This window comes from Nestor notabilis, unplaced genomic scaffold (assembly GCF_000696875.1).
Source record: "Nestor notabilis isolate BGI_N333 unplaced genomic scaffold, ASM69687v1 scaffold10409, whole genome shotgun sequence".
NCBI lineage: Eukaryota > Metazoa > Chordata > Aves > Psittaciformes > Psittacidae > Nestor > Nestor notabilis.
In genome coordinates, this window is record NW_009944106.1 from 16,358 (window position 1) to 28,750 (window position 12,393).

General features: G+C 36.1%; 1 protein-coding gene across 1 annotated transcript in view; it reads right to left on the reverse strand.

The window, feature by feature from the left end:
* Positions 1 to 12,393, reverse strand: part of WWP1 (WW domain containing E3 ubiquitin protein ligase 1) — a 34,309-nt gene that overhangs the window by 961 nt on the left and 20,955 nt on the right. The window contains exons 15-22 of the mRNA XM_010022269.1: positions 11,725 to 11,813; positions 8,927 to 9,086; positions 6,029 to 6,162; positions 5,791 to 5,931; positions 4,315 to 4,435; positions 2,841 to 2,945; positions 1,658 to 1,754; positions 1,209 to 1,281 (exon numbers count right to left, since the gene is read on the reverse strand). Coding sequence (XP_010020571.1) covers positions 1,209 to 1,281; positions 1,658 to 1,754; positions 2,841 to 2,945; positions 4,315 to 4,435; positions 5,791 to 5,931; positions 6,029 to 6,162; positions 8,927 to 9,086; positions 11,725 to 11,813 — 920 coding nt within the window. The remainder of the gene's footprint in view (positions 1 to 1,208; positions 1,282 to 1,657; positions 1,755 to 2,840; positions 2,946 to 4,314; positions 4,436 to 5,790; positions 5,932 to 6,028; positions 6,163 to 8,926; positions 9,087 to 11,724; positions 11,814 to 12,393) is intronic.

The following is a 12,393-nucleotide window of genomic DNA, read 5'->3' on the forward strand; positions in this document are numbered from 1 at the left end:
GCCAGCTAGAACACTACAGAGTTTGACTGCTACAGTAGAAGTTAAAAATGTTCTTATCTAACATTACAAGTGAATACCAATCTGCAATCTCACTGCCTTGTCATTTCTATGAGCAATAAAAACTTTAAGAAGTACTTTAAGAAACAAAAAACTCTTATCACATCAGATAAAACCCAGAGCCTTTGAAGATTAAAGACAGCCCAAGATACAGAGAACTATAATACTCACAAAAGGAAATGTTCACCATTCTAGTGTGATCCATCGCCAAATTCCAGCAAGAGCACGAAAAAGCTGAATTCTTCCTGCACATGTCTAGATACAGGGTGGGGTTTTCTTCCCCCTCTAAACTTTGCCCTAAAAAGCTTCTGCCAAATTCTGTTTCATTCTGTGTGTTCCTCAAAATTATGTTAGATGAAGAGAGATGTTTAACTCACAAACATCACTTGAAAACATAGCACTGATGGAGAAAATGGTGAAAATGGAGGATTCCCTGAAGTAGTTTTTTAAACTACTAGGAACTTAGAGAATTCCTAATTTAAAATATTAATTTTATTAATTAATTAATCACCAATGTGATTGATATTAATAATTCTCTTAATTATCATTAGTGTGATTAATATTATTGTCACAATGTTGCCATAGGAAGGTGTGTCCACTTTGCACACAGTATATAGGGGAAACTGATCTTGGTGCCTGTGCACCAGTTTGGCACAGGAATGACAAGCCAGTAATAGCCTGGAGCCTGGCAGGAAAAACCACCTGCTGCCTTGGCTAAGCATCCCTGTTCTGAACGTCTGCTGCCATTTCTTTCATGCTACTTTTTCTCATGACTATACATTTATCTTTTACAATTTTACTGTATAGTAAGTGTATCTAAGACCTGTATATACCTAATACCAACATGACTTTTGCCAGTTATTTAATATTGTCTAAAATAAAGAATTATGGAAATACCTCTCAGTTCTATGCAAGCAGAATGATACCATACTTTTGATAGATCTGTTACTGACAAACTGTGTACAGTGCAGTAGCAAAATTTAAGAATAGGGCAACTAGAAAAGTTCTCAATATTGGAATGTCAGAGCAATCAAAGAAAATAAGCTGAAGATGGAGAAAGAGAACTGATTCAAACAGCATTCATTTGATTTGGCCAATGCAAGACCAGAGGAGAGAAGCACTAAAGGTACAGTTTGTATGTATCAACTCACCAAGTGTGACTCCTTGGTAACCAGGTTTCCTTACCAACTTTTTCAATGCAGAATTTCTGAGGACCATTACTTCCTAGAAAAGAAGGTTTTCAAAACTGTAATCATAGAATGGTTTGGGTTTGAAAGGACCTTAAGATCATCTCGTTCCAACCCCCCGCCATGGCCAGGGATGCCTCACACATCGTACATTTGTGACATAAGACACAACTCAGACACAGCAAAGAGCTCATTATGCGCTACTCTGTGTTACATGACTATGAACATTCTTCTCACAGAAATGATCTAACTTCTTAGTAATTTATAGAAGTATTCATGGGATTTCCAATATAAAAAGCCCTTCTAAATCCAAGCTGATGTACACGAAGTTCCTGCTATCTGCAAACTTGCAGCATGGTCCATGTGCAAATGGAACAGGTACAGTATAAAAGCTGAGGTCACCTTTGACTTACCCATAAGTTCAGCAAATCCACCCAGTGGCAATCGGCAAGTGCCAGTGACAAACTGCAGAAGTCGCATGCGAACCTCGTTGTCTGTTTCTTTTACAAACTAGGTACAGAAATTCAAATTACTTACTAAAAATCTTTAACCTAGCTGGAGAAAAACAAAAACCCTATGAAATTGTTGAAAAAGTCTAATTCCATTTAAAAAGGTACCACCTTGAGAGCAGTTTACCTTTCTTGCTTTCAGCAAAATTGGGTGGAGGGCGAAGATACTGATTTCAGATTATGCAGTCTACTGCTACAGTGTGAATGCTGGGAACACCAAATAAGAATAATCTTTATCTATTTTGTTCCACACTAATATAATACAAGTCATGCCAATGCTTATATAAAGACTACTGCTATTTTGATTAAACACAGCAATACACTAGCCACAGGCTCTGAGTATTCCAAGACTGAAGTAGTCCCTGCATGTGGCAGTCTCAATGAGAGAAAACACCATCCATAACAGCTGCATGACTGTGTAAAGAAATTCATTGGGAAAGTGAAAAGGAAAGAGAGGGGATATGGAGAACATTTCAGTAAGAGAGGGAACATTGACAGATGCAGAATTTTGACTCAGAAAAAAACATATCCAAGTTACTTGAACTTCTGATTAAGATTCTTTCAACACAATGCTTCTTAAAACCAGATCATATGACCAGATCTTATTTTTATTGTCAGAATAATGTAAGATAGAAAATAACTGATTTGCATCATTTTCTCATAGGAACTTTGTCTAAAATGATGATTTGCATCTCTACAATGATGACTTATGGCAAAGACAGGAAGTGCATAGCTATGATTTCTCTTTAGGGAAGTTCATAGAAACTGGGAGCCTGTATAGAATTTTTGGAGTTGTTTTCCTGAAAAGAATTCTTAGCCAACTTCACTGAATTGTGAGTTATAATCAGTCAGTGCTAGACTGGCACAGTTAATACGATAATAATCATAAATAGTATATGGCATTTCAGATGTACAGGTGAACTACACAGAATGTTTAGAAGCTAGATCACTGCTAAGAATACAAAAAAACTTCCATCCTTGTATAATCAATATGAAGGACAAGATTTAGATAAACTATTCAGGACCCAGCCATCCAAATGTAATGCAGGTATCCATCTGCCGTTTCCAACCCTTAAGATCAACATACCTGCCAGAACCATATGATCTGCTTACTATTCCTTGTATAATGACGATAAACAGTGTTCCTCTGCCAGTCTGCTAAATCAACTTCTTGCATACCACAGAGCATAACCTAGAAAAGAGAATGATTACTTGACAATATACATGTCTACACACATTAGTTAATTTTGTATCCTGTATGAGAGACTAACAAAAATGGAAGTACTTGCTCCCAAAAAAAGGGCTGATAATTTTTAATTTTACTTGACAGATTTTCCTTTATCCTAAGTTTACAGAACTTCCCCAAAACTGTTTATGTATTTAAGTGGTCTGAAAGCCTGCATAACAGAAACTTTTTCTGTCTAATAATTCAATAATAAAAAGTAATACCTTTCCCATTAAAATAATTTTATATTAAAGAGGATATTACCTTTTCCATTAAAACATTGCCTCATATTTCAAGCTGATGATTACATTGCTGCTACTGCTATTAGTAGTATACACTGCAAAGTATAAATCTGCAAAATATTCATTATGAGAAGCAATGAAAGCTGAAAGTGCTAAAGGCAAAGCCTCCTAGAAAACTGAACAACAAATAAGATAGATCAATGTCCTTTCTCAGGAAAAACTTCCATTCAACTTAAGAAGCTTTCAGAACACTGCTCATTCCATAGAGGAAACATTGGCAGGTCTCACGGAAGCCCTACAAAGCCTTTTATCCCTGCTACAAATCACAACCCCATCAGTAAACACAGGTCAGGCTGACTGTTAGTAAACACGGTGCATGCAAGCAATTCCTGTTATCAGCCCTTGAGTTACATATCGAGGATCTGCAAAATACATTTTCAAACCTTGTTGGTTCCTCCCACTTTCTGTCCTTAAGTGTAGTAACTCCAGAACATACCCTAGACTATGTATGTGAAACTAGGTGATCACTGTACACCAGAATCAACTTCTGTGACATCTGTTAGAAGAGAATTCTACCCATCTGCCACAGAAGGAGTAGTCTTCTATGACTAACAGATCCACCTGTGACCTCATAGGCTGATCTTTTGACCTTTTTGAGGGGCACTGGAACAGGTTGCCCAGAGAACTGGTAAATGCTCCATCCCTGGCAGTGTTCAAGGCCAGGTTGGACAGAGCCTTGGGTGTCATGGTCTGGTATGCGGCATCCCTGCCCACAGCAGGGGAGGTTGGAACTTGATGATCTTAAGGTCCTTTCCAACTCAAACCATTCTGTGATTGTGATCTTTCCAGAGAACCTTACAAAACACATTTTAATACTGAGAATGGAACCTAAAATTACCAAATGCTGAACATCACAGAACACCAATTAAATTTTCACCATTATTTACCCATACTGCTCCTATTAAATTCTCCATGTTCCAGAAGCTATCAAATGCAGCATGCCACAGATGAGAGATTCAATCTGACCTATCCACTTGAACATTCCATATGCATTACCTTTGCAATAGTTAAAAATGTTGAACAGAAAAACTCACCTCCAGCTCCTTTTCATCAAAATAGTGTAGCCACTGTAGAGGAACAACTTCATTAAAACCATCAAGAAAAGCTTTGGTTTGTTCTCTTACTCCCCGAGAAAATCGCCACTCGGCCATTAGCCTGGGATGGAAAAGAACAAACAGAAATTAAACACCAATTAGCACTCACCATGAAGAAGCTCAAGCATGTACGATTGCATGTGTGTTCCCATAAGGTAAAGCTTCCTCCAATTCTACTTTCTTACACCGTATGATTCTATAGACTGTAAGGCACCTACCATACTAATAGTATCACAAATCTCCAAACTCAGAAAAGAGTAAAAGTAGCAAGACGTACTTAGATTATCATTCCAATTTAAACAAAAAAAAAACCACAACAAAAAAAACCCAAATAAGTACTATTGAACTTCCACTAACAAAAATTCAGCAGCCTTTTCATGAAAATGATGCTTCTTGGGCATTATGGTTTTGTTATGGCAAAATTTGCTTCAGATTAAGAAGTGCATAAACACAGTGTTTCGATGGTAGAAAAGAAACATTTCCACTGAAATGTTCATGAGCAAAAGGCACGATGTAGGCAGAGAATAGTAAGAAATTTTGTTGCTTATAACACCTGTAACTACGGTTGCCCAATACTTCCAGCAATAAAACTATTTCCAGCTTCAACAAAGAGTAGTCATTTTCCGTTCTGAGCTTCTGATTCATGCTAAAATTTGGAGGAAGAGGTAACATTTTCAAAGTTTCAACTAAAATGGTCAAGTCACTTCTGAATAGAAAAAAACTAAATATACATACTAGAGAAACTGTTTCTCTGAGAGACTAAAGATGTTAATTTAAGAGGAAACTGTGCAGCACTGGACATACACTGTATCACAGAAAAGAATCTGTGTACATCTCCTTTTGAGATCACACTGAACAGATGGATCAGAAATACAGGTTCAGAAAAAGAAAGGCAGTGATAAGATTAGGAGAGAGCAGCCTAACAGAACAAAGAGAAGAGTTTAAGTCACACCACTTTGTACACCATTCTGAATTTCACTTTCCACAGTGACAGCAAAGTCCTGAAAAATTTAGAAATCCTCTGTCAAATACATGTCTTCCCTCCACCCGGATTTGTTACCTGAAGTCACTGAAAATAGCTTTGCTCACTTTCAGTTTCACCTGTTCTCTCACTGTACATGTAATAAAAAGACAGGTCATCCTCTCTTTATACGGTCTCCTTTTTTGAGAGGGAGGGGGGAGGATGACAAACGGGGTAGGGGTAGGATAGGACAGTGGGGGAGAGGGAAGAGGGGAATGGGAGAGATTAAAATGTTCCAATAGATCATGTGCACCAAGATACCATTTCAGTAACAGTTCCAAGAATTACACAGTACTAGGAAAAGAAAAAAAAGAATCATATACTGTGTCAAAATAGACTAGAGCAACAGAAGAAATACGGAATACTTTTTTTTTTTAGCATCTACACCTCCCTACCCAATATATTCTTCTTTGTTTTCCTCAGTTACCAAGATATTTGAACCTCCTGATTTCAGCTCATGTGAGGTTACTTTTCCTAAGAGCTCCATATCCACACAAAAGTACATTTCCAAGTTACACTCTTCAATATTGTTATCCCTGAAAGAGAAAAAAAAAAAAAAAAAAAAAGTCACAATGGATTCTATATAAATAAAAAAATCCATAAAACATCACACACAAAAAATAATCTACAAACCTTATCCAAATTAGGGAGTTGTAAAATTCAGTATCAATAGATTCTAGATCCTTAATAGTAAGTTTTTTGCTCAGCATTCTTTTGTAGAAAGGCAGAGAAAAACCAGTGTCAATAAATTTCCCATGAAACAATGCCTGTTGAACAGAAAAAAGTCTGTTTAGCTTTTACTGAGCTGCTGAATTACTGAAGTGTTTTTGGACTTGAATTCTTTTTTTCCTTTCTCCTTCAAATAATAAGAAGCACCAAGTAGCAGTAGCAGCTTGGTATTTAAAAAGAACAAAACATTGCATTAAAAGGGAAGGAAAAAAGAATGATTAATTAACAACATTTATCCAAGCATACGTTATCATTACAATTTAGAAATTATCTGATTAAAAATAAACTTGTCATACAAAAATGAAGTCTATGAAAAGAGGAAATTACCAAATTTCATCTTTAGTATGTGGATAGGTATATATGCCAAGTGTTTGATCATATTTGATTCTACTTGAGTACTACATACGTCCTACAATATCATCCTTTACACAGTGTTACTGCAGCTTGTGTAAGACTTTAAAAATGCACTCACAGACTGCCTCAGAAAGAGCTTTGGGAATCACATTTTCTTTACAGGTAACAGAACTGAAAAACGAGATTCTACCCTCTACTGCAAAAATAAAACTGAAAAAACCCCAACCAAACAACAACAACAAAAAACCACGTGCTCACACTTGTCTCACCACACATGCACAAAAGGTGGAAGCTAATTTCTAGTACTGAAGCACAGCGCGCACACACACACACAGAGTGAACCTCTATCCTGAATCAGTGTGCCTGAGCAGTAACAGAGCATGGCTGTTGAAAATATGAAATATTTTTATGAATACAAAAATATTTCCTCCTTATTCTTATTAAGTACACTTTCTTCATTCAAATACTTCTTTAAAAAGTCACCCTAAACATAGGCCCTGTATGGTATTCATTGCTTGCCTTCCCTTATAGCTGAAATTTTATCAGCAGAAGAGCCAATGTAATGGCCCATTTCCTCTAGCATGCACTGTCTTCTGCTTTAGGAAAGCTTAAACAAGTTCTCTCAAAGGCATTTATTTGTTTGTTTATTTTTAAACTGGTCTATACTTCTCATGGGACAGCAAGCTAGGCAAAATGGAAAAATTAAATGCCAAGTGCAGCATCCACCCATAGGATTTCCTGCTTTTTGCAAACGTCAGCTCTTAAATCATCTCATTTACTCTCTACATCATCTTACAGCAAAATACAGAAGTTGCCTTAGCCAACCTCATTTAACAGCTTTTTGTTAATGTGCATTTTCACATTTAACCCTGTTTTGGCCAAAACCATATGTGGTTATTTCAGTACTTAAAGCCAAAACAAGTCACAACTATTTCAGAACTCAGAGCAACAGACATGACAACTGTACTTAGAAAGCCTATCTGAACTCCTTAAAATGATTCCCACTTACACTATTACCTGAGCTATTTTAAGCCACTAAAGGGTATCCCAGGAAGTACTGCAGGAAATACCATCCATTATAAACCATCAATATACTCAAACCTTGCAACTGACCACATCAGGCACCATTACCATTTTCCTCTGCCTCACTCTCCTCCCCTTAGAGAATTTAAAATAAAAAAATACTTCAGGAAAGAAACTTTGTCTTTTAATTACATTAAATACTTTAATTAAAGTACAGTAATTAAATTACAGATCTTCTATGATCCCTACTTTTATGAAGTACATTTCCTGAAATTAACATTTCAATTGCAAATTTTATCTTATGTACAAGATAAAAAAAAATCACTGGCTAAAAGAGAGAGAATTTGGCTCTAGCACCTAATTGGCTTTATCATGTCTTTCTGCTAAATGGCATTATAGCTTGCCAAGGGTTCTATAAAAAAAGAAAAAATGTTGGCAGCCTATTGCATGTGTTAACCCAATGAAATAAACTTTCATGACAGCACAGAAATAGAGGAATGTCAGGGAGATTGGCCATAAAATTCTCAAAATCAGAGATGCTCTCATCAAAACTGAACAAATCTGTTTCTTAAGAAGAACCTGTAAGAAGAGCAAAATCAAGAAAACCCCCAAAACTAATTTAAGTCTGAAAGTATTTTCCCCTTTATTTTATACTTTACTGCTATTTATTCCAATTTCATACACAAAACCTGAATAACAGAAAACAACAGTCTCTTCCATCTGAAAATGTACTTTTGTTTACTCTTTTTGTTTTCCCTATTCATCATTTTCAGGGATGTTTGGAGGGCTACCTGTAGACATCATGATGATTATGTGGAAAGATGACTGTATCACTACATGGAAGGAAAGAAATGTGACAGAGCAGGAGTCTACTACAGAAAACACTCAGTGGTACCAGAAGAAGAAATGATACATACAGCATGTCTTGCGAGCTTTTAGTTTAAGAGACACCTGATAGCAGAGAATCAGCTCCCTGCCAGCTTCTGTTCTCCTCAATAATCTGACCTCTGTATCCAAGTACATATGTTTAAATTAAGGCTCAGTGTAAGCCACAAAAAATTTCTAACTCATTTTTTCAAATACAATAAGGTATACCAAGTCTAACCAAGGGGCCTTTTTTGGAAAAGGCTAGTCACATTTTTCAGAGCATCAGAATTCAGACACTCAACCGAAGAGCAGTTTGCATGAAGTACATCCAATTGATAAAAATAAAATATATTGAATGTCATATTAATTTTCATCACTATGCCAGGAAACTTTATTGTGTAAGAGACTTAACTCTCCAGGAATATTTTGGCTCAATAACCTTATGTGCCTTTCATTTCTAATAGATTAATATAGACTTTAATAACTGTAAAAACAAGTATTGTTCAGGAATAAATGTACAGCTACAGCAAATAATAAAACCTTAAAAATCTAACCTACCATGGCAATAAAGCGCCCAATGAAACAGAAATATGAAAGATGGTCTGGATTGATTGTTGATGCTGGATTTATCTGCAGGCAATAGTTGCTCTTGCCAGCATATTCAAATAGGCAGTACATAGGGTTCAGTACTTCATGGGAAAGCAAGAAAAACCATTCTCTAAGGAAAAAAAACATGTATACACATAAAAACCATCAAATACAGATGCTTATCACCATTCCCCTTAGGTAACTAGCAAAATGGTCAAAATATATGCAACCTTAGAAAAATAATATAAACAATGTTGTATTAGAATCACAGAATAATATATGGCATTATATACTACTTAAATATATAAAAAATCATTATTCAAATCAGTAACATTAGAAAGTCATGGTTGTCATAGTTTAGAAATTATTAAGCTTGTCACCTTGAACACACCCACACAGCACAAGTTTTAGCTGTATATTAATAACATTTTTGCCTACAGAGCCCTTGCCTCAACTACACAGTATTTACCCTCCTCAGTCTGCTTTACTGCATACATCTCCAATCTCTATTAAAAAAACCCTACAATTATTCCATGGGCAGTGCTTATTATAAACAACATAAGAAAACAAAACCAAAAAACCCAAACCACAGCACACCTTATTTGCTTTCCCAATATGACAGTGGAACACACACAGAGTTACTGTGGTTTAACAAATTACCATGTATCAGTTAAGCCCCCAGGAAATGACAATATGAAAACATATTTTCGTTGAGGTTTAACTAGGACATGTTATTCACCACTTTCATAGTTTCCAACTCAGCTGACCTGAAACAATAGAATCCGGAATTTCATCATTAGTATAGCTGATTTTTAGAGTATTTGTTGTTTTACAGCATTTACATATAATTGGAGACCTCAGAAGCAGTCATATATACTCAAGGATTTCTTGTATCAGGCCCTTTGGAACTGAAAAACCAGGGTTAGGGAAAAGCCACAAAAGAAGCTGAAAGTCTATTCTGTAGTAACTACAGGGACTGAATTCCATCCTGACTGCCTTTCAGCTATCACATTTAAAAGGCATCCTTTCTATCCCTGTGTTTACCTGAGATCAAGTCATGGATGATGACTGCAACAACACACTTCCTATCCAACAGCCAAATAGAAAGAGTAAACTGAGAAAGGCAGCAAGGATATGAAAAACCTAACAGGGTTCTGTGTGTCTTTTAATAAGCACAAGAATGCTGTACAGCATCCTATGCAGGTTTTATACTGCGACAATGATACTAACCCTGCATAGATACATCAAATTTAATAGGCTTTTATATTAGATCAAAGACAGATAACAAGGGATGAATCAAAGAAATCGGTCATAAACAAGAAGTTTGCAGAAGCAAATTTTTCACATCAACAGCTAGAAGTAGCCATAAGACCTAGTGTCACACTGGTTCTGCTAAACACAAGGTAAAAATCTGGAGGGAACACTGAGTTTAGCCTGCTGAGAGACAGGCGATAAAACCAGGTGCAGCAGCTTTCTATATTTGAATTAATACAGCATTACATTAACAAGTCAGCACATGAACATTTACTCAGTGTCACTTAAGAACTCTCAGTTCAGGTTACAGTGAGATGCTTCCTGGTTCTCAGTTTCACATACAAAATCTTGGGCAAGACTTATTCCTAAAACTATTATGAAATTATACTACCTGCATATTTGTTATTTACTTATTCTGCTACTTTCTGTGACTAACACTTTTTAGTTATATTATTCTAACATAATTTCTTTGGAATACTTTGTTTCTCTGGAACAGACAACTTGAACTCTCCTGGTTCCCATTCTATGCCTAGGGCCATCCTGACAGGCACACCAAGCAAACAAAACCCATGCAAAACAAAAATTGGATTCCTCCCTGCTGTCACCCCCCACAAGCCTATCAGGTACTGTAATTCAGAAGTATAACCACCCCAAAATGCAAAGAAACTCAACCTTCAGAGGCAAGCTTTGTTACTTGCAAATACTACACATTTTGCTGAACTTCATTTAGTAAGCTACACAAAACCAGAAGAGAACTGAAAACCTTTACATTAAAATAAAACAAACAAACAAACAAAAAAAAAAACCCACAACCAAACAAAACTCAACCAAACAAAAAATTTTATCACCTGTGACTACTTCTAATTCCCTGGATCTGCAGTAGTACTGAAATTTTCATCCTAATAGTAACATTTCAGTCAAGTAACTGGCAGTAGTAGTCAGTGGTTGTCTTCTGTACGGTCAACAGATGAAACACACTTCAGCTATCACTCTCCTCTTACCAGATTTTCCCTCCGAGTTCCACTTCAGATTCTAGAAAAACTTGTAGTCTAGCTCCTGCACAGCCTGCATAGTCTGTTCATCTGCTGTTACTTCATGGCTGCACTACTCTCCTCTTGTTCATGTCCTTTATGCTCTTATCAACCCCAAGCTGGTGCTGGCTCTTTTTTTCTGAATAAGCAAAAAGTTGTTTATTTTTCCACAGTACCCACTTCCAGGAAAGTGGAACTTTCTGATATAACTCAGTCTACAGCATTAACTAGCATAAAACCCTCCAATTTATACATCAATCTTCGTTGAAGAACTAAACAACTGAGACCAGTTTTACTAATGTCATGTTATAACCCATAACAACAGACGGTGCTGCCAGCTCCACCTCCTTAACACCTTAAGAGAAGCTAAAAAAGGTAACCAGAGTCAGACTGCAAAAGCAAGCAGTTTCTTTGCCAACAGAATTACGTTAGAAATCAAGGTTAGAGTGCTATTAAAAAAAAAAAAAATAAATTTTCTTTTACCTTGCCAAGCCACCATAATCCAATCCTTCTTCTCCTCTGAATATAACATACAATCTTCTCCTCAAATCATAGGGTTTTAATGCCATAATCTATAAAAAGAAACCCAAATTGTAATAAGTTATAAATTATGCATTAACAATACAATTGCTCCTTCTTATTTAGATTTTCTTTAATTGATACAGAAATGCAATATATGTCAAATGTTTACAGAGATTTGACAAGCAATTAGATCATCACATGGAACATGCAATTAATGAACAGATATACCAACTTGGACTTAAAATCCTTGAGCAGCAGTCTTCCAGCAAATGGGAGAGCATATCTGGAAAGTATCACTATATGACTGCCCTGTTCTTATACCTCTTCCTAAGGCAATTCGGGGAATCTGGCAATATCAAACATATCTGATATATTACAGATTTTGGTTTTAGGCAAGTAATTTAAAGAAGTAATTTAATAATATAATTTTTACTTCTAGAGAATCCCTCCCAAGAGGTTTTCATGTCGTGACAGCAGCAAGAATTCTCCTTGTTACAGAGAAAGAAGGAAGGAACATACATTGGCTACAGACTGTAAAAGCTCAAGAACCATAAGCTTCAATTACAGATTTAACCTCTGAAGGACAAAGCAGGACACCATTTTTAATTGGACAAAACAGAATTTTGTAAT